Source organism: Neovison vison, chromosome 10 (assembly GCF_020171115.1).
Source record: "Neovison vison isolate M4711 chromosome 10, ASM_NN_V1, whole genome shotgun sequence".
NCBI lineage: Eukaryota > Metazoa > Chordata > Mammalia > Carnivora > Mustelidae > Neogale > Neogale vison.
In genome coordinates this window covers 58,979,608-59,007,513 of record NC_058100.1, presented here as the reverse complement: position 1 = coordinate 59,007,513, position 27,906 = coordinate 58,979,608, and the positions used below count along the sequence as shown (strand labels likewise).

General features: G+C 41.4%; 1 protein-coding gene across 3 annotated transcripts; it reads left to right on the top strand.

The window, feature by feature from the left end:
• The first annotated feature begins 80 nt into the window (after positions 1-80).
• DARS2 (aspartyl-tRNA synthetase 2, mitochondrial) lies at positions 81-27,719 on the top strand. Of its 3 annotated transcripts, XM_044267381.1 has the most exons (17): positions 81-835; positions 1,461-1,560; positions 3,919-3,985; positions 4,753-4,854; positions 5,249-5,344; positions 6,625-6,748; positions 7,444-7,490; positions 8,440-8,546; positions 9,914-9,983; positions 11,553-11,732; positions 12,788-12,895; positions 15,243-15,305; positions 19,950-20,102; positions 23,130-23,348; positions 23,564-23,674; positions 25,654-25,729; positions 26,712-27,719. In XM_044267381.1, exons 1-17 carry the CDS (start codon positions 715-717, stop codon positions 26,924-26,926), a joined length of 1,959 nt encoding a protein of 652 aa, XP_044123316.1. In that variant the 5' UTR covers positions 81-714; the 3' UTR covers positions 26,927-27,719. The 3 variants fall into 3 exon arrangements, with proteins under 3 accessions (XP_044123316.1, XP_044123317.1, XP_044123318.1); XM_044267382.1 differs by lacking the exon at positions 4,753-4,854; XM_044267383.1 differs by lacking the exons at positions 81-835; positions 1,461-1,560; positions 3,919-3,985 and having other exon boundaries at positions 4,833-4,854; positions 5,229-5,344.
• Positions 27,720-27,906: the final 187 nt, after the last annotated feature.

Here is a 27,906-nt window from a genome sequence, read left to right as displayed (position 1 = left end):
GTGGCTAACTGCGCTGCGTCAGTCTTCAGAATTTTCTACCTGCGTGAAGCGTTCCGGCAAATTTCCGCCCATAATAAGCATGGCGAGGGCACCTCTGCTCTGATTGGTTGAATGCCTTCACCGAAACTTGGGCGCTTTCAGGCGGAACAAGGAGTGTTTGTCTCTCAGCGGTCGTCTAACACACTGTGGGTTCTGGACGTGCGAAGGTTTTGGGTTTGCTGGCCTTCCTGTTTCTGAAGACCGGAGGCCGGCCGCCAGGTCTGGAAGATTTGAAACCTGAGGCTCAGTTCCTTCTTGTATTCCAAGTTCGGCCTGCGAAAGCGTGGAATGAGAGGAAGGGCGTGCGCCTGGTGATCAGCCCCTTCGCCTCTGCATGGTAGCGGAGACCCCCTTTGCCCTGCTGGGTGGAAGGGTTCTGTCGGCTCTTCTGGCCGCAGTTCTGTTGGTTAGAAGTGGAAACTGATGCACTGAGATGGAAAAAGGATCTTTCCCTCACCCATCCTCCAGGGGCCCCAAAGAACTTGCAGATTTATCTAGTTTCTAGACACGTGTACTTGAATGTTCAGCGGAGGAGGGCTTAAATATTGGAGAAGAGAGCGAAAACAACTAGCATTTTAAGGGATTTGTGTCTGTTTCCAAAACTGACTTTCGATCATCATCCAGCACCGGCTGCTTGGGATTCGTGAGTGTCTCTTGCCGTCCTGTGGCTCCAACATGTTCTGTTGGTTAAGTCGGCTCTACAGGGGTTTTTCCACACCCACCGGAAGGATCACCCACCTGATCCAGAGTTCTCTCTCCAGAACGCTGGTGCTCACTTCACAGAGGAGAATTCCAGGTGAAAGCAGTGAGGGGCCCTGTCCTCTAAACAGTACGGTCTCTGCAGCCAGAGTGCTCTTAGTCCATTTCCCTGTAGTCTGAACTGGATAGCTTTATGTGTAGAGGCAGATCTTTCACTCTCCATTTCTTACAATGTCAGTTTTTCTCTGGAGTTTTAAAAAAAGTAACCACATGAGTTTTGCTTTTAGCTGATGCTGTTAATAAGCCTAAAAAATTCTTTAACGTTTGAGAATATTTCGTATAGTCTTTTCTGTCGTGCAAGTGACTGGTTTCACTCTAGATTCATACCATCAAACTTCTGTTATTTCCAAAACCTCATTTCATTTTGGAAAAGAATGTGCACTATTGAGAATAGGGTAATTTTAGGTCTCAATGCAAATGCTACGTGATCAAAATTTAGATTTCCTAATGCAGGGCAAAAATGTACAGTAAGACCCGTTAATTTACTTGGATTTTGACACATCTGCAGGTAAATTTAATAATGACTGAATCAAATTACACACTTGAACTTACTTTATAAATTCCATTCATTGACATTAAATACTTAAGATCATATAATTTCAGGGTCTTTATTTTCAAGCAATTTGGAAGTAATATGTTTTTAATCTTGCTTTTCTTTAAAGAATTCAGTAGCTTTGTTGCTCGGACTAACACGTGTGGAGAGTTGCGTTCTTCTCACATAGGCCAAGAAGTCACTTTGTGTGGATGGATTCAATACCGAAGGTAAACTGGCCTACGAGTGTCTGGTGGTGAGGGGTGACTGGGTGTCTGAGACAGTTTGCTTTCAGCTCTTGATTTCTGCTTCAGGTCATGATCTTAAAGTCCTGAGATAGAGCCCTGTGTTGGACTCCGCCTGCTTAAGATACGCTTCCTGCCCCTCCCTCCCCCAAAAGAATGACTGGAGGTTGTTTTCCCCCAGTCAATTCCAAACTTTTATTAAAATTTCCATCAGAACAGCAAAAGTTTTCCAACTCCTGCAGGATTCTCAGAATTCCTTGAGTTTTCAGATCTGTTTTGCAAGACCCAAATAGAGTCACTGGAGTGGCATGTGTTGAAGGGTGTAATAACCCGTGTTCCACCAGTGGACTGAAATGTCCATTAGCCTAATCAAGTTGAGGAGTTTCTAGGAACAGGAATTGGGAGTGGGCCAGCTGGTAGCTTTAATAGCATGGAAAAGTTTTATTATTCTAAATTTAGGTAGAGAAAAAGCCTAAAAACATGAACAGAGATTCCTTAAGATTAGAGCCCATTTTGTTGTTCATCTCGATATTCTAGCACATACCTGAATAGTACATTAATTAACAATGAAGAGTTCCAAATTATAGAGACTGTGTGGCCTTCCTGAAGAATATATTCCAAAGGGGAACACTTGAGTGGCTCAGACGGTTAAGCATCTGCCTTTGGCTCAGGTCATGATCCCAGGGTCTTGGGATGGAGTCCCACGTCAGGCTTCTTGCTCAGCACGGAGGCTGCTTCTCCCTCTGCCTGTCACTCCCTGTACTTGTGCACTTGTGTGCTCTGACAAATAAAATCCTCAAAAAAAAAAAAAAGAGTATGCTCCAAATGGGTGGATATTTGACCCATAAATGTGGTGACTTCTGAACTCAAAATCCAAAGAGGTTTTCTGTACCTGCCTGGTCCTAAGTATAGTATAAGAAGTGCGGGTTGAACACTAAAATGTTGGGATTTGGGGGACCTTCTTGATGGTTTGTGGAAGTATTAGTACTTAGACCACCTGTAGAAAATTTTAGTTGTATTTTTTAGGAAAAGAGTTTATAGGGACACATGGGTGGCTCAGTTGGTTAAGTGTCTGACTTCAGCTCAGGTCATGATCCCAGGGTTCTGAGATCAAGCCTCACTACGGACTCCTTGCTCAGCGGGGAGCCTGTTTGTCTCTCTCTCTCTCTCCCTGCTGTTCCCCCCCTGCTTATAGTCTCTCTCTCTCAAATAACTAAAATCCTAAAAAAAAAAAAAAAAGAAAGAAAGAAAAAGGAAAAGAAGAAAAGAGTTTATATTTCTATATTTAAGAAATGACCAATTGGATATTTCTAATATCCTAGAATATCTTTGGATTTTAATTCTTGAAAAGTTTCCAAATTTAATAAAATTTTCTTATAAAGACTTAAGCCAATGAAAATTAAAAATTTGCCTTTTACTAACAAGCCAGCTGGATAACATTAGCTGCATGTATAACCAGTAAAAATTGAAATTGAAAATGAAAAGCCTGGGGTGCCTGGTTAGCTCAGTGGGCAGAGTGTGATTTCAAGCCCTGCTTGTGGAATGGAGTTTATTAAAAAAAATTTTTTTTTAAGATTTTATTTAGGGGCTCCTGGGTAGCTCAGTGGGTTAAGCCTCTGCCTTCAGCTCTGGTCATGATCCCAGGGTCCTGGGATCGATCCCCGCATCTGACTCTCTGCTCGGCAGGGAGCCTGCTTCCCCCCTCTCTCTCTACCTGCCTCTCTGTCTACTTGTGATCTCTCTTTCTCTGTCAAATAAATAAAATCTTTTAAAAAATAAATAAATAAAGATTTTATTTATTTTTCAGTGAGAGTGAGAGTGAACAAGCCCAGGCAGGGGGAGTGGCAAGCAGAGGGAGAAGCAAGCTCCCCACCCAGCCGGAAGCCCAATGATGGACTCCCATTTTTTAAAAAAACAGGAGCGTCTTGGGCAGCTCAGTTGGTTGAATGGCTGCCTTTGGCTCTGGTCGTGATCCTGGGATCAGAACCTGGTGTTGGAGCTCCCTGCTCAGTGGGGAGCCTGCTTCCCCTTCTCCCTCTGCTCCTCTGCTGCTCCCCCTGCTTGTGAGCTCTCTCTCAAATAAATAGATAAAATCTTTTTTAAAAATTTTAAAAAATAGATGATTTAGGAAATAACAAATGCAAAGTCTGGGGTTTTTTTTCCATTAATAAATTTACATAGATAATTGCATGAATGTAGCACGTAACGAAAACACATAATTATTTATTAAAAAAAGAACGTGGGAAATTCCATGCATTTTTGTTTGTTTGATTGTTGTTTTGCCTGCTTAAATTTTAGCTCAGAAATTTTTGTTCTAACATGTTCATTTTCTTCATTGATCAGGCAAAACATCTTCCTGGTCCTAAGAGATTTCCATGGACTTGTTCAAGTTGTCATTCCCCAGGAGGAGGTAATCGAAGGATTTCTAATGTTGTCTGAAAGCCTCTTTGATGCTGTGGTAGAGTAAGCTAAGTATGTTGGATAAGCGTGTGTGTGTGTGTGTGATGAAATGTTCCTGGAATAATACTTGGTTTTCTCTAGGAAGGGTGACTTTTTACTGTCTATCTATCTATACCCTTTGAATTTTGAGCCATGTGAAGGGTACTACCAGCTCAAAAAAATTTACCATTAAAATGAGATAAAATATCTCTCATCATGCTTGTTGGGCAATATTGGCTTGTCTTGTAATGTTTACAAATACATGTATACACAAGAAACATATGGTTTACTCAGTTTTTAGTCTTTGAAGTAAGTTAAGAGCAATGAATTTAACTTTCAGGGATCAAGATCCTTAGACGAACATAGTAACTCAGGAGAGTTCCTTTCATTTGGACTCCATTATTGCTATTGGGTATAACTGTCCCTAAGACTAACTCTGGAGACAGCTGCCTTAAAAGTATGTAGGAATTGTTTCCATCGATCATTCTTCTCCTTATTTTCCTTTAAGGAAAACAGTTCTAAAACCCTTAACTAATAGTTTTTACCTGGTATATTATGTAGAGTCAAAATGGGGATGCAATTTACAAAATTCTTTTAGAAAGTCATTAAGGGCATCCCCAGTATTTATATCAGTTTAACTATGAGTGTTAATATTTATCTAAACCATAGACTGCAGTTACTACATATTCCTTTAAACTCATTTGTTTGTCGGAACTGTTTTTCTCTCTCATTCTGTAGTCAGCTGCTTCTGTGAGGAAGATTCTCTGTGAAGCCCCCGTGGAATCTGTGGTGCAAGTATCTGGGACAGTAGTTTCCCGACCTCCAGGACAAGAGAATCCAGTTAGTAGTTTAGAAGCAGTCTTTGTAAATTTTACCTGTATACCTGTGCACTGTCTACACATTCAGGCAGCAGCGAATGTGTACCTATTAGACATTAGGCACTGAAAGTTCTGCAGGTTTTACAAATGAACCTGCATATTCCAAAATCTTCACCAGAAGCACACACCAATGTGCACAGGCATGTTAAGACCTCTGTCAGGAGCACATCGGCCCCAGATATGCGTAAGAATGTCAAAGTCACACACAGACAGGGATGCTTTAGACTCTGCCCTCTGAGCACCCGCACACTTTACATATGTAAATAAGTGCATGCGTTTTACAAATGATCATTGTGTACTTGTCCTGATGAGTGATTTTTTTTTTTTTAAAAATAGGTCTTTTCTCTCTCTTTAAGAAAATGCCAACAGGTGAGATCGAAATCAAAGTTAAAACGGCTGAACTTCTGAATTCCTGCAAGAAGCTGCCCTTTGAAATTAAGGACTTTGTGAAGGTGCCATCCTCTGTTTTTTTAAGATTTATTTATTTATTTGACAGAGAGAGAGAATACAACCAGGGGAAGCAGCAGAAGGAGGAGAACCAGGCCCCCCGCTGAGCCCAATGTAGGGCTCGGTCCCAGAGTCCTGGGATGAAGGCAGACGCTTAACCAACTGAGCCACCCAGGCATCCCATCCTCTTTTATTAATAAAATAGAGTATCTTAAGAGTATCTTAAATTCTTAGTACTTCATCTTTTAGTTAGAAAAAGCAATATAATTACAGGGCTGAAATTTTTGTGGTGGGGGAGAAAAAAGGAAATATACAGTTTTCCCCCAGCTAAGCTTTCACAAAGAAATGACAGTTGTATTTTTGGTTAAAAGTTGTCAGTGCAGAGAGATGCAGAGATTTACAGCTTGAAAATAAGCAAACCTTCTTACTGATTCCTACGAGTACCACAGTGGAGATGTCCTCTGCTGCTCCTTGCATTTCCTACACTTGTAGTTCCACTCAGGTGATAATGTCATAGCTGTTTTTACTCTGGTATATATAGTTTTTTGAAGATTTTATTTATTTATTTGAGGGAGAGAATGAGCAGGGGGAATGACAGAGAGAGAGGAGAAGCTCAGTAGGGATCTTGACTCAAGGTTTGATCCCAGGACCCCTGGATCATAGCTTGAGCCAAAGGCAGATGCTTAACTGCCTTTGAGCCACCCAGGCACCCCCTACTCTGGTGTGTGTGTATATATATATGTATACATGTATATGTATATACACATATATATATTTTAAAGATTTTATTTATTTGACAGAGAGAGAAATCACAAGTAAGCAGAGAGGCAGGCAGAGAGAGAGGGAGAAGCAGGCTGCCCGCTGAACAGAGAGCCCGATGTGGGGCTCTATCCCAGGACCCTGAGATCATGACCTGAGCCGAAGGCAGAGGCCTAAACCACTGAGCCACCCAGGTGCCCCACTCTGGTGTATATTTTGAAACAATCGTTGAAGTCTTTATATTTTTCAAGACTCAACTAAGGGCTTAAATGAATGGATAAGTGTTTAGGAGGGTAGGCAAATTGTGATCCATGAGGGGTAATAATTATAATAATGAAGAGTAAAAAATGTATAATCTATGTTAGTAACAAACTTAGAAGCTGTAGGAATTAAGGACGGTGTATTCGCGAATGGTGGAAAGTAAAGATAGAACTGAAGTTGTTGAAAATCCGAGCTCTGTATTAAAGTTAATATCTTTTTAATATTCAAAAAATATTTAAACATTAAATTCTAACCATTTGTTTAGAAAACAGAGGCTCTTCGTTTGCAGTATCGCTACTTAGACTTGCGAAGTTTCCAAATGCAGTATAACCTGCGACTGAGATCCCAGATGGTCATGAAAATGCGGGAGTATCTCTGTAATCTACACGGTAAGGGACATGCCTGAAAGTTCTTAAGCATTTTTAGCATCTCTTCTGTTTCATTCAACGTCTTATTGCATCTTCTCTTTAGCACGATTGAGTCAGAAGTTGCTAGATGTCTGGAATTTACTTAATGTGTAAAGCAGTTTTTGAAGAAAGTTTCATTTCCAGGTGTTTTGTCCTAAGGCATAATTTGGTAACTTAGAGCGTAATTTCGATCTATTAGGTTACAAATACAGTCTTTTAAAGATACTGTGTGGAAGGTAGAAAAGCCCCTTGTTGTTATCTGTGAGTTTTCTTAATTCTTTATCATGTTTATACTACTTTGTCGGGAGCTCAAAGATGTCCTATGAATTAAACTAGACTCTTCAATCAGTCCTGGGCTGGGGGGTTGCTACTATGTTTGAGTTATTTTTGCTATCCAAGCAGAACATTTAGAAAACAGAACAATTCAGTAAAGAATCCATCAAATAGTTGGAATTATTTCACAACAGAAGTGTCATTTTATGAGCCAAATAGGGTTTTATGAAAATCTTAAGCTTCCATCTTGGTTGTGTGGAAATCAGTATTCAGTGAGCTTGGTAACTTCTTTCAGGCAAAATTCCTAATTAAAATGTAGGAATTTCAGATTTGTTGAACTGTACCGTAGACAGCACATTTGACAAATTCCTATTTATTAAATTCTGATGCTTCTCTCTTCTCAGGATTTGTGGATATAGAAACACCAACATTATTTAAGAGGACTCCCGGAGTATGTATATCCCTTAAATCAACCTACCAATAGTGTCCTATTAGTTATGAAATTGGACCACTTTGTTTTTATATTCCTGTGGCTATATTTTTTAAATATATTTTACTGTTTGACAGTGGTCACATTAACTGGGTTTTGTTAAGAGTGGAGAAAATTATATGGGAATTTTGACTCTGAACTTTTCTCCTACATGAGTTTTCTTTCCCTTAATGTTTATAAATGCAAACCAATAATGAATTGTTTCCTTAAAAATAAACCTCTTGTTGGGTGCCTGGCTGACTTAGTCAGGAGAGGATGTGACTCTTGATCTCAGACTTGTGAGTTCAAGCCCCAAATAAGGTATAGAGATTACTTAAATAAAAAATTAAAAAAAAAATAAACTCCTTATTCATTAAGAATTGACATTTCTAGGGCGCCTGGATGCTCAGTCATTAAGCATCTGCCTTTGCTTCAGGTCATGATCCCAGGGTGCTGGGATCAAGCCCCGCATCGGGCTTCCTGCTTGGCAGGAAGCCTACTTCTCTCTCTCCCACTCCTCCAGTGTTCCCTCTCTTGCTGTGTCACTCTCTGTCAAATAAATAAATAAAATTTTAAAAAAAAAAAAAAAGGACATTTCTAAACGTTGTTTATACAGTCCGTGGACTTATAAAAACATAGTTTAAAAAAGCAGTTAGCAATTACTGGATAGGAATTGCACAAAATTCTTTCAGATCATAACAGAATTGGGAATTCATTTCAGCAAGCATGTTTATTACTTACCATGTACAAACATTGTTAAAAGCCTACTATGTGCAAGCCTTTTGGGGGACTAAAAGATGAGCAAGAGATGAACTCTGTCATTTGCTCTTTAGTTAATTTCATTTGTGATGAGCTGAAGTATCAAGCTCCACCAGGTCTTAGGTTCAGGGTTTTTTTAACCATATTTCTGCTCTCCTTCTCTCATTAAAAGGGTGCCAAAGAGTTTGTAATACCATCGAGGGAACCTGGAAAGTTTTATTGTCTCCCTCAGAGTCCTCAACAGTTTAAACAGCTTCTGATGGTTGGTGGTTTAGACAGGTGAGCCTTCTGTGTGCTAGTCGTAAGTTGTCAGAAAAAGAAAAGGAAGGAAGGTGGGAAGGTGGGGGAAGGAAACACAAAATCATCTGATCTCTTAAAAGAAGGTAGAAAATGGGGGCACCTCGGTGGCTCAGTGGGTTAAGCCTCTACCTTCGACTCAAGTCATGATCTTAGGGTCCTGGGATCGAGCCCAGCATCGGGCTCTCTGCTCAGCAGGGAGCCTGCTTCCCCCTTTTTCTCTGCCTGCCTCTCTGCCTACTTGTGATCTCTCTCTCTCTGTCAAATAAATAAATAAAGTCTTTAAAAAAAGAAGGTAGAGGGGCGCCTGGGTACCTCGGTAGGTTAAAGCCTCTGCCTTCGGCTCAAGTCATGATCCCAGGGTCCTGGGATTGAGCCCTGCATCGGGCTCTCTGCTCTGCGGGGAGCCTGCTTCCTCCTCTCTCTCTCTGTCTGCCTGCCTCTCTGCCTACTTGTGATCTCTGTCTGTCAAATTTAAAAAAAAAGAAGGTGGAAAATGTGTGAGCATTTGGAAAATATTTGTAAAATACCCCAAACATTTGTAGTCATTATTTAGTAAAGATGTATTGGGTAGCCACCATGTGCAAAGCTATATGCTAGTAGATGTGCAGAGAATTTTTTTTAAAAAAAAGGAAACGTTTTAGGGGCACCTGGGTGGCTCGGTTAAGTGTCTGACTGTTGATCTCAGCTTGGGTCTTGATCTCAGGGTCGTGAGTTCAGGCTCTGAATTGGGCTCCGAGGTGGGTATGGAACCTACCTAAAAAGAAAGAGAGAAAGAAAGGAACAAAGACAAAAAGTAAAGATTTTGCTCTCCAGGAGTTAATGGATATAGTAAGACAGAATAGGGTAATAAATAAATAAACGAACTGTGATAGAACCCAAAAGTGAGTTTGTTGACAGTTGCAAATTAGGCGTTGTTTGGGGACATATTATTAAACAACTTTGTGAGCAAGGCCTTCTGGGACAGTGCTGCATCCCAGCAGATGAAGATGCGAGTGGGAATGGCGTAGCGCAAGAAAGCTCAAGTGTATTCGTGGAGCAATAAGTATTTTGATTTGGCCAGAGCAAAAGAGTCTATATAAAGAAGCATAAGCTGCCTTGCATGCCAATCTACTATATGAATATTGAAAGGTGCCATTGTATGTTTTTAAAACTGCATAGATGAGTTAGTTTCTTATGGGTCTACCGTACATCCACTTAGAGCATCATAAAGAATTTTTAAAATTTCATATGTCCCTTAGGTACCATTATTAATTTATTTCATAGATTGCACTGCCATGAACTTTTGGGGAAAAGTATGTGTATCTTCCTAGAATCATGACTCAATTCATGTTATTTTTCAATTGTAGATATTTTCAGGTTGCCCGATGTTACCGAGATGAAGGTTCGAGACCAGACCGACAGCCCGAGTTTACTCAGGTACTGTGTGATACTCACTTCTGTCTCTTAGTCAGCCTTGCTCCAGCCAAGTAGTTCAAGACCGGGCAGTAATTTTTATCTGTAGGCAGACCTTGTTTTGTTGTACTTTTGCTTTATTGTCCTTTGCAGACGTTGTGTTGTTTACTGATTGAAGCTTTGTGGCAATCCTTCAGAGCAAGTCTATCAGCACCATTTTTCCAACAGCATTTGCACACTTCGTGTCTCTGTGTCACATTTTAGTAATTCTCACGATATTTCAAACTTTTTCATTATTGTATTTGTTTTTTTGACCTGTGATCAGTGATTGTGGTTCCCTGAAAGCTCAGATGATGTTTAGCATTTCCTAGCAATAAAGTATTTTTTGATTATGGTACATATATTTTTTGACATAATGTTATTGCACACTTAATAGACTACAGCATAGGGACGCCTGGGTGGCTCAGTTGGTTGGACGACTGCCTTCGGCTCAGGGCGTGATCCTGGAGTCCCGGGATCGAGTCCCACATCAGGCTCCCAGCTCCATGGGGAGTCTGCTTCGCGCTCTGACCTTCTCCTCGCTCATGCTCTCTCTCACTGTCTCTCTCTCTCAAATAAATAAATAAAATCTTAAAAAAAAAAAAAATAGACTACAGCATAGTATAAACCTGACTTCTATAGGCACGGCCAAACCAAAAAATTAATTTGACTCACTTTATCGTGATTCTGCTTTGTTGCAGCAGTCTGGAACCAAGCCCACAAGAGCTCTAGTGTGTGCCAGTGCTTTATTTCTCATCACATTTTATCCATCAGATATTTAATTAAATGAACCTGCAGTGGAGACACTATTTAATTTTTGATTCATTTCGTGTGTCCTTCTTAGAACACTTATGGTCATCAACTAAGAAATGCCAAAGATTCCTGCAGTGTTGTAATGGTGTTGCTAGGATAAGGTTCTTCTTCTTCTTCTTCTTCTTTTTGAAAGATTTTATTTATTTATTAGAGAGAGAAGAAAGAAGAGAGCATGAGAGGGTCAGGGGAGGGAGCCCAATGCAGACCCGATCCTGGGACTCCAGGATCACAACCTGAGCCAAAAGCAGTCACTTAACCAACTGAGCCACCCAGGCGCCATAGGATAAAGTTCTTTAAAACAAATCCCTTGTACATTAAGAGCCAAGATTTCTGTATGCTGGCATTTAATCTGACTCATCAAAGCTGTCATGATTTGGTTTTTATATGATAGCATGTTAATCAGCGTGGTGAAGGGGCAAAAATCTAAGCTTTGGAGTTGGACACATCTGGGGTCAAGTGTGGCTTCACTACTTACTAACCACATGTACACAGGCAAGTTACAAAGCCTCTCCGAGCCTAAGGCATGAGGAGAGCGATGAGAGCTAAACAGGTTGTTCCGAAAGCAGTAGGAAAATGCCTGACACAAAACAGATGTGCAGTATATCCTCCCAACCCCCATCTATGGATTAAGTATTTATGTGCAGAATCCTGTGGTAACTTGAAAGCAGCAGAATGTATAAATTTGTACATATCACTACTGTGGCTGTCCAAGTTAGTTTCCCTGTGTTATTTTGGTTTCAGATTGACATAGAGATGTCTTTTGTAGACCAGACTGGAATCCGGAGTTTAATTGAGGGCCTGCTCCAGTATTCCTGGCCCAGTGACAAGGATCCTGTGGTGGTTCCTTTTCCTTCTCTGACTTTTGCTGAGGCATTGGCCAACTATGGAACTGATAAACCTGACACTCGCTTTGGGATGAAGGTACTTCTCTTCGCTTTTCCAGGACTCTGTCCTACCATCCTCCTGCAGTCTGTTAAACCACTTTGAAATTTACAACCAGTTACACACATTGTTATATCATATTTTTTGTTGTTACCTTAGCTTGTTACCAAGCTATAGCAAGAGAGAATAAAAGCATGTAAGCACTACAGTACTTTTGTCATATCTACTATGCTCCAAGACTTTTTCCAAGAATAAGGTGTTCTTGCCATAAAGTTTTTATTATTGACAACTTAGTAATTATATGGACATGAATGGTCACTTGAAAGGAAAAAAACCCTGTTCTTTCCTCTTTAATTTTTCTTAAGCTAAAATGGCACTTGGAAGACAAATGATTAAGATTTATTCTTTTTCCCTAGCCTATAAAGAGCTCAAGTATATGGAAATGTTTATTCAAATTATTGAGATCTATACATATTTTAACTAGGGGTAAGAGTAGGATTTATATGGAGCAGTTTCCATTAGCAAGCCTCTCCTTATTTGCTCTTAGAAAGCATTGACCCTCCATGTCTATAATGCTGTTGGCATTTCTCTATCTCAGTTCTCAGTGCAAATTCCTTAGAAGTCAAAGTTTCATTTCATCTATAAATAGGCAGTGCTCGATTCTTGGGATGAAAAAAATACACGAAATGTTCTAACTGCCTGCTTACAGCTGCCAACCTAACCACGTCTTATTTCTTCTTTTGTAATATGGAATAGGGGTAATAATTACGTCAGACTTCTTGAGTTAAGTTCCGGCTCCGGGTTGTCTTGGCCGAGTTATTTTCTTCTCCGTGCTTGGTTTATTCCTGTATTACATGGGGATAATGAGAGTGCATATCTCATACTTTTATTATACTGATTAAATGAATTAATAATGATGAATAATACATTAGTACATTAACCCCTGTCCTAGTGCCCAACCCATTAAAAACCGGCTGCACTCTGTAAATGTTTAACATAATAAGATCTACTTGCTTTTTTAGAATCTTGTTTTTAAAATTTTGAGATAAAAATTACCTCACATTTATTTACTTTTTTTGTTACCCATATTATAGATCATAGATATTAGTGATTTGTTCAGAAATACAGAGGTTGGATTTCTTCAAGACGCACTTAGTAAACCCCAAGGAGCCGTCAAAGCCATACGTGTCCCTGAAGGAACAGTAAGTGACTCGTAGTTCTGTTTCTCTAGAGTATATATTCGGGAAGTAAATATATTCAACATTGGCACATTAACTTCAAGTAGAACAGTTCTTTTTTTAAGAACATATATCTTTAGGGGCACCTGGGTGGCTCAGTGGGTTAAGTGTCCAGTTCTTTTTTTTTTTTTTTTTAAGATTTTATTTATTTATTTGACAGAGAGAAATCACAAGTAGACAGAGAGGCAGGCAGAGAGAGAGAGAGGGAAGCAGGCTCCCCGCTGAGCAGAGAGCCCGATGCAGGACTCGATCCCAGGACTCTGAGATCACGACCTGAGCCGAAGGCAGCGGCTTAACTCACCGAGCCACCCAGGCGCCCCCTAAGTGTCCAATTCTTGATTTCAACTCAGGTCATGATCTTAGGGTACCAACATTGAACCCCACGTTGGACTCTGCACTGGGCGTGGAGACTGCTTGAGATTTCTCTCTCTCCCTTTACCCCTCCCCCACTTCTAAAAAAAAAAAAAAGAAAGAAAATACATATTTTTGTATAAAGTAAAGAATAAAACCTTGTGAGTGTGAGTTTACACTCAAGATGTAGAGTTTTTGTCTTTCTTTTAAAAAATGCTATAAAGGGACACCTGGGTGGCTCAGTCAGTTCAGCCGCTGCCTTTGGGTCAGGTCATGATCCCAGGGTCCTGGGATCAAGTCGTGCATCGGGCTCCTTACTCAGCAGGGAGCCTGCTTCTCTCTCTCTGCCTCTGCATGCCACTCTGCCTGCTTGTGGGGTCTCTGTCTCTCTCTCTCTGACAAATAAATAAAATCCTTTTTAAAAAGGCTATAAAGTACTCTTCTACTTCATTTGAGATCATTCCCACCAGTGATGAGCATGAAATAGTGTTCATATGTCTTCCAGCCTCAGTTTACCCAAAGGCTCCCAGACCATATCAGCTCCAGGATCGCCTTTGCATGTTGGTTCTGGGCCTTCCGAGGGCTCTGGTCTCGGTTGCATTCAGGTGCATTAATAACAGCAGGAGGGCGAGGAGGTGGAAATGTGAAAAGCCAAAGCAAGGGGAAGTGAGGGCAGGAGAAAGAATGGCTGCGCTAGGCAGACCCCGACTCCAAGGTGATGAGACACGTCTGTTTTCCATTGTTAGCACACCTGCTTTGAACAGGATGTGAGAAGAGGGGTTCTGGAAGTACTTTGGATAAAATTACTATTTTGAAAGATGACTCCTTTGTGTTCTTGAGCATATTAGTGTATTCAAAGTGGGAATAAGAATTCAGTCTCATTACTTTTTATTCACTTCGTATGGTTAGTGGAAAGTAATTTGTGTCCATACTCTAGTCCAGACATAATGAAAACATTCAGGTAAGCTCAGTTTAACATATACTGCTTGGTATTATTTGCCTCGGGCGCCTGGGTGGCTCAGTGGGTTAAGCCACTGCCTTCGGCTCAGGTCATGATCTCAGGGTCCTGGGATCGAGTCCCGCATCGGGCTCTCTGCTCTGCAGGGAGCCTGCTTCCTCCTCTCCCTCTCTCTGCCTGCCTCTCTGTCTGCTTGTGATTTCTGTCTGTCAAATAAATAAATAAAAATCTTTAAAAAATAAAATAAAAAATAAAAAAAACATATACTGTTTGGTATTATTTGCCTCAATTTGAGTATGTCCAGTCTTCCCCAAGCCAATTATAAGAAGCACGGGAGTGTTAATCATGTCTCTGCCTTTCCGTATCTCCCATCCCTAGTCTAGTGCCCCAAGAATATTAGTTACGATGATAGTCCTAGTGTTTCAGTTACAAAGGCATTGAGATAACTTAAAAAAGGTAAGATACAAAGAATTTTAAGTGACCTGAAATAAGCAAATTCTGAGTCCTCTTTCTGATCTGAAAATGATTTTTTTCTTACACAATTCAGTTGTAAAGATTTGAACATGAACCCTGCGTATTCCATAGGCAGGCTTTTCTGTGGAGCACGTTTCCAGCCGTTGCCAATGATTCCTGCATAAGAGGGGGGCAATAAGCCTTGTACAAGCTCTAAAATGTTGTCATTTGGAAGCAGAAATTAAATTTTATATTAAATCCTATTGTGGGGGCGCCTGGGTGGCTCAGTGGGTTAAGCCGCTGCCTTCGGCTCAGGTCATGATCTCAGGGTCCTGGGATCGAGTCCCGCATCGGGCTCTCTGCTCAGCGGGGAGCCTGCTTCTCTCTCTCTCTCTGCCTGCCTCTCTGTCTGCTTGTGATTTCTCTCTGTCGAATAAATAAATAAAATCTTTAAAAAAAAAAAATCCTATTGTGGTGGACACAAAATGTATTTGTAGCCCATTTGATACTGTAGACATGTTTATGAAGCTGAGTTTACTGTCTTTTCAGAAATACTTAAAAAGGAAGGACATTGACTCTATTAGAAAATTTGCAGCTGACCATTTTAATCAGGTAAGGAATTAATTACAATAGTTGTTTTTTTCCCTATTAGGGATTCCATATTTTTAATAAGTGTTTGAGCTCTTTATATAATCTCTAATTTTGAGGTCTTACTATGTCAGACCATTCTTCTGCTTTTCTTCTTTTAAGGTTCATCTAATCCCAGGACAAGACTCTAAGATTTTTATTTAGACAGTTGAATTCACCATTGATCAGAATGTGAAAATTCAACCATAGTTTTTTGTTTTTGTTTTTGTTTTTAAGATTGTATTTGTTTATTTATTTGTCAGAGAGAGAGAGAGAGCACACAGGCAAGCAGGGTGGCAGGCAGAGCGGAGAAAGAAGCAGGCTCCCTGCTGATCAAGGAACCGGATTCGGGACTTGATCCTAGAACCCTGGGATCATGACCCGAGCCAAAGGCAGCAGCTTAACCGACTGAGCCACCCAGGCATCCCGCAACCATAGTTTTCAAAATAAATGTGGAGGGGCACCTAGGTGGCTTAGTTGGTTAAACTGTTAAGCATCTGCCTTCAGCTCAGGTCGTGATCAGGCCTCACGTCAGGCTCCCTAGTCAGTGGGGAGTCTGCTTCTCCCTCTGCTTCTCCATCCACTCGTGCTCTCTCTTGTTCTCCCACTCTGTCACTCTCACTCTCAAATAAGTAAAAATATTTTTAAAAATAAATAAAAGAAGTGTGGAGTTTTAATCCAGTTAGGATTAGATTAGAGCCCCATTTGCCCAAGGTTTGAAGGAAGCCTGTATTCATTGTTTTTCCTGTACCCTTTTTAAATTTTTTAAAATTAAAAAAAAATTTTTTTTAATTTAAAATTTTAAAATTCAGAATTTTTAAAATTCTGAATCCACCTCTGACAGACACATTTTGTGTTGTTGGCTTGGTGAATGGAGGAACTGAACTACCAAGGAGTGGGAGTGGCAAACGGGCCTTTCTTATCTCATCACTGGACCTGGAAATTGTCTCAGCCTTCTCAGAATCAGTAACTTTAAAAATAGTCATGCCCTCTGAGTCATTAATATTCTGTGACATACTTTGTAGAATACATTCTAAATCTGAAGAGAGTATGCTTATTATAGTATCCTTTACAATAGGAATAAGGTGAAATTATATGGGAATAATTAAATAAATTAAGGTATAATCAAAGGAATTGATATGATTAAAGTTCCTTTTTTAAGACTTTGTCTCCAAAAAGTCTGTAGTATGGGGGATATGTTTATATTGTAATGATTTGTAAGAAAAGGAAAATACAGAATTTTATATAAACACTGATCATAACCATGTAAAAACACAGTATTTTTGTACTGAAAATGGACCACCCACCTCTACCACTACCACAACCAAGCCTCATACCTCAGGCTCAAAGGGATTTTCAACAAGAAAGAAAGAAAGATTAAGATAATGGTTTCCAAAATGGGTCAAGGCAAAGTGAGAAAAGTCAGAGCAATATAAAAAGCTTTTCATGAAGTTAAATGAATTTAAAGAATTATCCTCTACTTCTCCTTGTTCTTTATTGTAAAAATGTATATTCTTTTATGAAATGATGCTAATAGCAGATAATGTTTTAAGTTTGTTTTATGCTTTTGATAAAATTCAAAAGTGGCAACTCTAGATCTTCCAATTTTGTTTCTTTACTTTTATTTTGCTGATATTTGAAGTCTGCACTTAGGAATGACAGGACTGGGAAATAAGCTGGAAGGTTAACTTCAGTAACCTTCAGTTCATGAAACTCTTACTACATGTTCTTTTTTTCCCCTCTTTTTGCCATTTCTCATTAACTGATTTTTATAGAAGAAATGGGTAACACTTCTGTTTTTTTATTGTATTATTTTTACTTGATTTTTTTAAAAAAATATGTGTCTGAATTTTTAGCAATATATCACATGCACAGAGTTAAAAACACAAGTAGTAGGATGCCTGAGTGACTTAGTCCATTAAGGGTCTGCCTTTGGCTCAGGTCATGATCCCAGGGTCCTGGGATCAAGTCCCACATTGGGCTCCTTGCTCACTGGGGAGCCTGCTTCTCCCTCTGCCTGCGACTCCACCCGCTTGTGCACACGCTCTCGCCTTCTCTCTGACAAATAAGTAAAATCTTCAAAAACACACACAAGTAGTAAAGGATTAATGAGATGCATAAGTGTGTGTTCTAGCTCACATCACTCCAGTTCCACACCAGCCAGAATGTCTCCGTTTTTTAGAAATATATCTGCATACTGGTGTTTTTGTTTGTTTGTATTTGTTTTTACTTATCCATTTTAAACTGGATCTGTAAACTTCTGCATAAGCAACAGAGCTTCCACACACAGGCCTTACCTAGTTCTTGTGTACCTCCTGCACAGCCGTCTTTGTGGACCTTTCCTTCATTCCTCTTTTGAGTTGAAGCCACTCTCCCTGGACCCCAGATCTTCCTCTTTCTTATTTGTGTTGGAGTAGATCCTCAAGTAACTTCCTAAGAAAGCACACAAGAGATACACTTGCTTCGCCTAAAAATGTCTTTATGTTGAAAACCTCACTCTTGATGACTAATTTGGCTTAGTATAAAATTCAGAATTGCAGTCACATCCCTTTAGAACAGTGCTGCCCAGGGCACCTGAGAAGCTCAGTTAATTGAGCCTCCAACTCTTGGTTTCTGCTCAGGTCATGAACTCCTGGGTCATAGGATCGAGCCCTGCATCGGGCTCCACACTTAATGGGGAGTAGGCTTGAAGTTTCTTTCCTCTGCCCTTACCCCCACCTTCTCTTTCACAGGAGTCCTCACTCTGTGCTGTCCAACAGAACCTTCCTTGTTGGTGGAAATGTTTTGCTTCTGCGTCATCCTATATGGTAGCCCTTAGCCAGGGCAGCCATCCAGTGCTTGAAATGAAGCTACTTTACCTAAGGAGCTAGTTTACCTGAATTTTTAATTTTATTTCATTTCAGTTAAATAGGTACGTGTGAGTGGTGGCTACTGTATTAGACAGCACAGCCTTAGCTTGCCGAAAACATTGCTTTTTTCTGTTGTATCTGCTATTACTGATGAGAAGCCTGATGCTGACACGAATGTGTTCCTTCACAGCAAAGCTGCTTGTTTTCCTTTGGAAGCATTCAGCCTCCTGATCTTTAATGTTCCAGAATTTCAGTTTGCATACCTTTGGATCGTTTTGCATTCATGTGTTGTACCCTACAAGGGCCGTTTCAATATTGATGGCTCATGTCTTTCATTTGTGGAAAATTGTTCTATTACTGATAGTTTTGACTTCATCATTCCCTCTAGTCTCTTTTTTTTGGAATTTCTTTTAGCCATATTTGTACTTCCTCTTGTAACTTAACTAGTATGTCTCTCTCTTTTTTTTTCCCTGTGTTCTTTGCCACCATTTTCTTTGTCCTTTTTATTCTGAGAGATTTCTTCAACTCTTCTGTTGGATTCATTTTAGCAATCATGTTTCAGTCCCAGTAGCTGTTTCTTTTTTTTTTTTCCATATTTTATTCTGGTTTTATTGATAGAATATATTTTTGAGGGCCTTTGAGGATTCAGTCCCTAAACTACCTCTTTCCTCTTGTGTCCTTTTTTTTTTAAATACTGCAGCATTTCTTTAATGTATGGTGACTATTGATTGTATATATTTAGAATGAGGTGGGTTTTTTTTTTTTAAGTTCTTTCTTGAATTCCAGTCAGTTAACATACAGTATATAATATTACTTTCAGGTTTACAGTTTAGTGAGTTGGCATTTCCTTACAATGCCTGGTGCTCGTCACACGTGCACGCCTTTACCCCCATCACCTGTTTCACCCGTCCTCCCCTACCTCCCCGAACGTCCTTCCCCCACCTTCCAGAATGGCAGCACCTTCCAGATTTAAAAAGCTGGCTGGTTCACTTGGTAGAGCATTCAACTTTTGATCTCTCTGGATCTCTTGATCTCAGGGTTCCTGAGTACAAGCTCCACATTGGGTGTAGAGCTTACTTAAAGGAAAAAAAAAAATTTTTTTTTAGGTGGTTAGGAGTACAGGGTCCTTGGAGGGGCTTTGTGAATGGGTATGTTCAGTCTAGGGGGAGCAGCAGAGCCACTGGCCCCTACCCTGAGGATCCAGAGTTTCATCGGCGTCCTGAGCCTACCCTCTGGGCTTCTGCAGGAAAAAATCCATCCCTTCTGTGCTGAGACGACTCCATTTTCTCCAGGCCAGAGCTCCTGCTGCTTGCTGCTGTAATCATTCCTATTCCGTTCATTTGCAGCCTCCACAGATTTGCAGAAACCTCTTTGCCAGTGTCTCCCCACCTTTTATTCCCTTTTGTTTCTGATTATGGTGAGATGACATCTGTAATTCCTCTAGTGTCATTTTGAAGGGGTTGAGGGAAGGAGTGAAGATCATCTCATGTCGGGCACCTGGGTGGCTCAGTGGGTTAAAGCCTCTGCCTTCAGCTCAGGTCATGATCTTAGGGTCCTGGGATCGAGCCCCGCATCGGGCTCTCTGCTCGGCGGAGAGCCTGCTTCCTCCTCTCTGCCTAAATGTGATCTCTGTCTGTCAAATAAATAAATAAAATCTTAAAAAAAAAAAAAAAAAAGATCATCTCATGTCCTGCTGGGAGCAAGAAATTTTCTATGACAAGAAAAATAAATCACCCCCACTTTTTAAAAAGGTGTAACTAAGTCTTTTTCTTTATCACAGGAAGTCTTACCTGTATTCCCAGAAGCCAGTAGAAACTGGAATTCTCCAGTTGCTCAGTCCATACTGGAGGAGCAAAGATCGGGACTAATCAGACTAATGGAAATCCGAGAGGATGATGTGGTCCTGCTGACTGCCGGGGAGCACGAGAAAGCAGTAAGAGGGGGCACCTGGGTGGCTCAGTCATTAAGCATCTGCCTTCAGCTCAGGTCATGATCCCAGGCTCCTGGAATCGAGCCCTGCATCGGGCTCCCTGCTCAGCGGGAGGCCTGCTTCTCCCTCTCTCACTTCCCCTGCTTGTGTTCCCTCTTCACTATCACTCTCTGTGTGTCAAATAAATAAATAACATCTTTAAAAAAAAAAAAAGAAGAAAGCAAGCAGTAAGAAACACCACCTGTGAACAGCTGTGCTATTGATGCTGTGTACATAATACATATTTAAAATTGACTTAATTTCATAAAATGGGGCTGCTCTATATGAGTTTTTCTATTAATAAATACCTTTCAGCACTTAAAACAATGCTTAAAACCAAAATCCCTTAAAAAGCACTTAAAAACAAAAATCCAGGGGCGCCTGGGTGGCTCAGTGGGTTAAAGCCTCTGCCTTCGGCTCAGGTCATGATCCCAGGGTCCTGCTGGGATCGAGCCCAGCATCGGGCTCTCTGCTCAGCAGGGAACCTGCTTCCTCCTCTCTCTCTGCTGCCTCTCTGCCTACTTGTGATCTCTGTCAAATAAATAAATAAATAAATCCAAAGAAGTGTTCTCTTCATCAGCTCCCAGCCTCTATCAGAATTGCTCACACAGTGATAATTATGATGTGATGATTGGCACTGTTCACACAGATTAGATATGGCTCTGATTAGGAAAGCCACTCAGGTCAAGGGCCATTGGTATTCCTTGTAGGACTGTGAAAAAATGTTTTCACTTTCAGGGTTTTGCAGATTAGGAAGATTTGGTAATCCCAAACTTTTGTAGATAATGCATTCCTAAAACTGTGGAGGGAGAGATCAGACTGCTGGAAGGCTACTGGGCTGGCAGACATCTCCAGCCCTACTTGGTCACGGCCGGACCCTTCCTCCTCAGGAACAGCTGCTGGGAGGTGATGAGTACTGCCATGCCCTGGCCATCTCACCACCCTTCAGGAGATCTGTGGAGTGGACTGAGCCATAGAGATCACTGTAAAAGGTACGGAAGAATGGAATGTCAGTCAAACGTGAATATTGAAAATACACTGGAAAGGTCAAGTGTGATATAAATTCATTTTTACACTAAAGTATAATATGATTTCTTTGTAGCAGTGGTGTTTGATTAGTACTTTATCAAGTCCCTTCTTCTTTTTTGTATTTGTGCTGTACATATCATTGTTTCTTCCAAAGGAAAAGCTTCAGAGGTCAGTTTCAATGCAAAGTTTAACCCACTGTCCGGCGCCAGGCTGGCTCAGTCAAAAGAGCGTGGGACTCTTGATCTTGGGGTCATGAGTTGCAGCTCCATGTTGGCTATAGAGATTACTTTAAATAAGTCAATAAATAAAATTTTAAAACATTTCTTTTGAATAAGTAAGTAAATGTAGAACCCTCTTTCCCTTCACCGGCCATAATGGAGTGAAGAAAGCTATTTAATTACAACTTTGTTTTGATGCCACAGTCACGTTTTGTTTCGTTTTTTTAATTTTTATTTATTTATTTGACAGAGATCATGGGTAGGCAGAGAGAGAGGAAGGGAAGCAGGCTCCCTGCTGAGCAGAGAGCCAGATGTGGGGCTCAATCCCAGGACCCTGGGATCATAACCTGAGCCGAAGGCAGAGGCTTTAACCCACTGAGCCACCCAGGTGCCCCCGCAGTCATGTTTTTAATGAATTCATTTATCAACATTATTGTTTAAAACCAGTCATGAACAGCGCCGATAAACTTGCTGGGGAATGCACCAGTTAATTACAAATTTTACTGTCAATGAGTTTCTTAAAAAAGAACTCGGGATTTTGTATTGTATAAATACCCTGCTGTAAACTTATTTGGTCATTCTGCTTTCTCCTGGTATGGGTTGAAGCTGCTGGCGTTCTTCTCTCAGGAAAGTACCATTTGAATTCCTGCTGGGACTGCTTGGAAGAACTAAAAATTGGACTTAAGAAGAATAGCATTAGCACTCTGAATATGCCACAGGTCAAGTGCCCCAGGTGCACATGTGAGCTAGAATAGGCTCTGTGCATGTTTGTAGGCACAGTTTCCTTTCTCAGGGAAGTTCCGCATATCGTAGTGAGCACTTCTCTTTGCTCAGCACTGTTCTGTGTGCTTTGTGGACGTTAACTCATTTAATCCTCATGCCAGCCTTATGGGAGAGAAGGACCATTCTAAGATCAGAAAACAGAAGCATGGGGGCACCTGGGTGGCTCAGTGGGTTAAGCGTCGGCCTTTGGCTCAGGTCATGATCCCAGGGTCCTGGAATCGAGCCCCACACTGGACACCTGATTGGTGGGGAGTCTGCTTCTCCCTCTCCCTCTGCCTGTCCCCCCACCCATGTGCTTATGCTCTCTGCTCTCTCAAATAAATAAAATATTTTTTTTTTTTTTAAAGAAAAAAAGAAAACAGGCATGGAGGTTAGAAATGGACTTACATGCAACCAGACAGTAAGGGAGCAGGTTTCTAACCTATGAAGTCTGGTTTCAAAAGTCACACTCTTAAATGGACCTCTTACCCGTTCTGCCCCTCTGATCATAGCCAACATTTGCTGGGCATCAGCTGGGTGCCAGGCACCCCTTGGAGCCTCACTGCACCCCCAGGAGCAGTCAGGGGAATGATCACAGAACAGCTCCTGTAGGTATGTCACTTGATCTTCACAGCGGCGTTTTGGAGTAGATCAGTTTATCTCCATTGTCCTCCGGAAAAAGGTGTGGAGAAGTGAGTCAGTAGCCAAACCGAGATATAGCCCAGGTCAGTCAGACTCAGGTATCTGTGCTCTCTGTCACTGTGTTACCAAATTCTCACCTGATCTTCCAAGTGTGACAGTCCTTCTCAACCAAGTTTCAATCCGATCATCCTCAGCTCTTTGTCTCCTGAGAGGCTCAGAGTGTCTGAGTAATCGTCTCGTCCCTTCTCAGAGGATGGCCTGGCTGTAGAGTCCAGCTTGTGTCATTTGCTGCCTACTCTGTCGCAGTGGTTAAATCAACATTCGTATCTTCTGTTTACAGTGCTCTGCGCTGGGAAAATTACGACTGGAATGTGCCGACCTTCTAGAAGCCAGAGGATTGGTGCTGCGTGACCCAGCTCTGTTCTCTTTCCTTTGGGTTGTGGATTTCCCACTCTTTCTTCCCAAGGAGGAAAATCCCGGAGGGTTGGAGTCAGCCCACCACCCGTTCACTGCTCCCCACCCCAGTGACCTGCAGCTCTTATACACCGAACCCGAGAAGGTACCATACCTGTTCTTCCACATAAAAAGGAAATGGGGAAACAAAGGCAAAGACGGTCTGATTTCATGGTCTCACCCAGTTCTGGAAGCCTCAGAGAGGTGGTTGGGTTTGAGCACATAGTAAATACATTGTCTTTGAGTAGCTGCACTGTCTTCAACCTGTAGAACAGAAAATTAGAAATTTTCCCTAATATAAAGGCTCTGTGAATCTTCTAGGTCCGTAGCCAACACTATGACTTGGTTTTAAATGGCAGTGAGATAGGCGGGGGTTCTATCCGAATTCATGACGCAGAGCTCCAGCGCTACGTTCTGGCAACTTTACTGAAGGTAACGTCATTTTCTAACCTGTTGTTGTTGTTGTTGTTGTTTTAACCAGAATATTTGTTGTTTTAGCCAGCATTGATGGTATAGTGGTGAGCATACTGCCTTCCAGAATGTTTGTGGGATTTGTTTTTTTTTAATTTGTTAGGAATTAAGGACTCACTAGATAGAGAATAGTGTTGGTTTGTCTCTCTACCTTTAGTGTGTAAGACTTTGAAAAGTAAATGATCATAACAGTCATTTATTAGTAGGGGCCGTTGTGTGCTGGGCATTAAGTACTTTATATGCACAGACACATTTAATCCTCACAATTACCCTATTCTGCCCATTTTAAAGATGAGTGACCGAGGCAGACTAATTAATCTGCCCGGAGTCACACAGCACAGAAGTCACCAGAGCCACTATTCAAATCCAGGCCAGGTGGCTCTTAAGCCCAAGCTCCTAACCTCCGAACCACCACACTGCACAAAAAATGATGTGGCCAGAAATGCATGGAAGTGTTGATCATGCTAGAGAAAGAGCCTGGTTTGAAAGAATTTTGTATCATTTCATATGGGTGATATGATATGATAGAGAGTGGGATAATCTGGGTTTTTAAAAGAAGAGTCTCTACAGATGCAGGTCTAAGAAACTTCTTGATGATTCAGTGGAAGGCCAGGTTAGATTTCAGGAAAAAAATTGTCCAAGGAGAGTCTGATCTCAAGCAATTATTTAGTGGGATAAACTAACAAGTGTGAGGGAGGATGGAAGAATTTTTTTTTTTTTTTTTTTTGAAAGAGAGACAGTGAGAGAGAACATGAGAGGCGAGAAGGTCAGAGGGAGAAGCAGACTCCCCATAGAGCTGGGAGCCCGATGTGGGACTCGATCCCAGGACTCCAGGACCGTGACCTGAGCCGAAGGCAGTTGCTCAACCAACTGAGCCACCCAGACACCCCAAGAATTTTTTTTTTTTAAAGATTTTATTTATTTATTTAACAGAGACACAGTGAGAGAGGGAGCACAAGCAGGGGGAGTGGGAGAGAGAGAAGCAGGCTTCCCACCAAGCAGGGAACCTCATGCGGGTCTCCATCCCAGGACTCTGGGATCATGACCTACGCTGGAGGCAGAAGCTTAACGACTGAGCCCCCCATGCACCCCTAGGATGGAGGAACTTCACTGAAGGCAGGGTTGGAGAACTCCAAACCACAGACTCCCCATCAGCCTTGAGGACATTGCAACCTCCCTTAATATTTCTCCTCCCAACTCAAGGCATCCAGTCATCAGTTTCCCAGCCAGGTTTCTTCCTTCCTTTCATTGTCAAGCTTCTTAAATGAGTCAGTGAGAATCCATGGCTTCTGCCTCTTCCCCACCACCCGTGGTTCTCTGCCCCGCTTTGCATTGGAACAGAATCAAGTGGAAAGTGTTAAAAACAAACAAACAAAAAAAGACCACCTCACTACTCCACCCCAGATCAATTACGCGAAAGGCTGTGTGAGGCTTTCACATTCATTCCTTAAAAGCTCCCCTCTTGTTTCAGTTCTGTAGCCTGGGGAGAGAACCACTGTCAGACACACTTTCAACGTTTCCACACACGTTGCCCCACATAAGTTAACTTGCAGAGCCTCCAGATCCAGTGGCCTGTTCTTAGCCCCCAAGCTGTCCTACCTCCCAGCAGGATTTGATGCTCTTCCTCTCTTAATAATGTTCTCTTACCTTGGCCCTGTGATAGGACACTTCCTGCTTTTTATCCTACCCTTCTGAGCCCACACCTCCATGTCCTTGATAGGCGCTACCCTGTCCCCATTCTCATTGTAATATTGGCTGCGTTACTGTGTGCCACACATCCCTCTACATATTTCATTCTGTGACTTGTCCTAGTCTCTTGCTAAACCATAAACAATCTGAAGGTGTTTTTTTTAACTCGTTTTTTTTTTTCCCCCTTTAGCATCTGCGCTTACTGTGGACCCTCAGTGTGTATTCAAATTGAATTCTGTTTTGAATTTCAGGAAGATGTGAACTTGCTCTCCCATCTGCTCCAGGCTTTAGATTTTGGGGCGCCCCCTCATGGAGGAATTGCCTTAGGTAAACAACTGTCCTTTGACCAGCTAAATTTCATTCTGTAACCTTATGTCTCAAATTTGGGCTCAGTTTCCAGGCAGGGGCAGAGGTGGAGAGGAGGGGATAAAAAGGATAGGGTGCGAGCCCAAGAATTCTGTAAGATTTTAAGTTTGTGTTTTCCTTTCGTTGATATAGTGTACTTCTAAAATGTACTTTAATATGTACTTTACCAAAGGGGGAGGAAAAAAGTACTTTACCAGCTAAAGGTAAAACTTTATAATTTGCACTTGAAAGATTTCTTTTTTTTTTTTTATTTTGTCAGAGGGAGAGAGAGAGAGAACGCACAAGCAGGCAGAGGCAGAGCAGACTCCCTATGGAGCAAGGAGCCCAATGTGGGACTCGATCCCAGCACCCTGGGATCATGGCCTGAGCCAAAGGCTGCAGCTTAACCAACTGAGCCACCCAGGCGTCCCTTGAAAGATTTCTTAGAAGAATAAAACTTCAGTGTTAAGTCAGTATTGCTCAAATCCCTGGGGGCTCACAATCGCATTCACAGGTGACTGGAAGGCACTGCTCCGTGGTATTCAGCTTGTGTGAGAGCAGGAACATGCCAGTGCCCTTCTGCCATCGTTGCTCACCTTGCTGGTTTTGTCAAACGAGGAGTGTGAGAAATTCTCGGAAGCTTACCTAGATCGTAGGCACTCAACAGCAAGGACTTCCGTTTGTGTTCTTGGTTTTTGTCAACCTTTAGAAAACCTTTGCTAAGGACTCATTAATTGCTGTGACTTCATTTGAGCGTGTGAATATTCATCCTCGGCATTTTTCTAGGATAAGACAGAAAAGAACCTTTCAAACACACAGAAGTTCCCTAAAAAAGGCAGGGAACTCTGCTTGGCTGCAACTAAAGATTCTTATTTAAAAGTTCTCTACAGCCTTTGTGGAAAAACTTAGTCACTCCCAACCTTAGATTCCACTCTCATCTGTTACCTTTGTATTTTACTTCCAGGGTTAGACAGACTGATATGCCTTGTCACTGGAGCACCAAGCATCAGAGATGTCATAGCCTTCCCCAAATCCTTCAGGGGGCACGACCTCATGAGCAATGCCCCAGATTCTCTCCCTCCTGAGGAACTGAAGCCCTATCATATCCAGGTCTCCTGGCCAGCAGACTCAGAAGCAGAAAAGAGCTCATTGAATCAGCCATCCCTTCCAGAAAGTTGAGCTTTTGAGTTTTGTCTGCTTGGCTTCCCCAAGGCTGAAATCAGATGCAGAGTGCTGCCGCAGGCCTCATGAGCAGCTCTTCAGGGGGAAGGAATCCAGACAACATTCTTTACCACAACAAAGAAACAGAAGGTATCTCATTTTGACTTGATAACACACATTACTAGGATTTTTTGTTTGGGACTTTTATGTAGTTTCTGTTACCTGGACAGGTGTGAAAATGGGCCTCTGTCTGAGTAATATAATAGCTTAGTGTTTTCTCATCATGTTTTTCATACCTGGATAGTAGATCGTTTACTTGAGACAGAGGTAATCAGTAATCAGACCATGTGAAATGTGGGGAGATGCTTGCCCCTTTAGTCAATTGATAAGGGGGTCATTTCAACCAGCCTCATCAAGAGAGTCCTGTAAAGGAAGCTAAACAGTGTTATTTCAACGGTAAGCATAATATAGTGAGAAGCATCATGATATAATACCAAAAAAGAAAAAAAAAAAATCACCAAAATGAAAGTCATAAAATCTTGGTGTTTTACCTTGAGCACGTTACATAAGCCTCCTTTCCTGCTTATATGAAATGGGAACACTGCTTGTCCTGGCTTCCTCACCAGGCTCCTCTTGCCAGAACCAGAAGAAATGATGTATGTGGAAGGAATTGTGAATAAAAATAGTTTGAAAAACTATAAAGGATTACACAAATATAATAGATAATGGTATTATTTACCTGTAAACAGATACTGGTATATCTATATATCTTACAGTCTAAGATTAAATAAAACTGACATCTATGGCATAAGAAAAACAGTAATTTTATTAATCAGTATTCTATTTATGATTGTATTTTTTAAAATAATTATTGGGGTGCCTGGCTGGCTCAGTGGGTAGAACATACAACTCTTGATCTTGGGGTTCTAAGTTCAAGCCCTACACTGGGTATAGAAATTATTTAAAAATAAAATCTTTGGGGGGCGCCTGGGTGGCTC

Coding starts and splice junctions, on each gene's coding strand:
- DARS2 (XM_044267381.1), top strand. CDS start 715: ATGTTCTGTTGGTTAAGTCGGCTCTACAGGGGTTTTTCCACACCCACC. Junction 8,547..9,913: donor ATGGTTGGTGGTTTAGACAG/GTGAGCCTTCTG, acceptor TTTCAATTGTAG/ATATTTTCAGGTTGCCCGAT. Junction 15,306..19,949: donor CAGCTGACCATTTTAATCAG/GTAAGGAATTAA, acceptor TCTTTATCACAG/GAAGTCTTACCTGTATTCCC.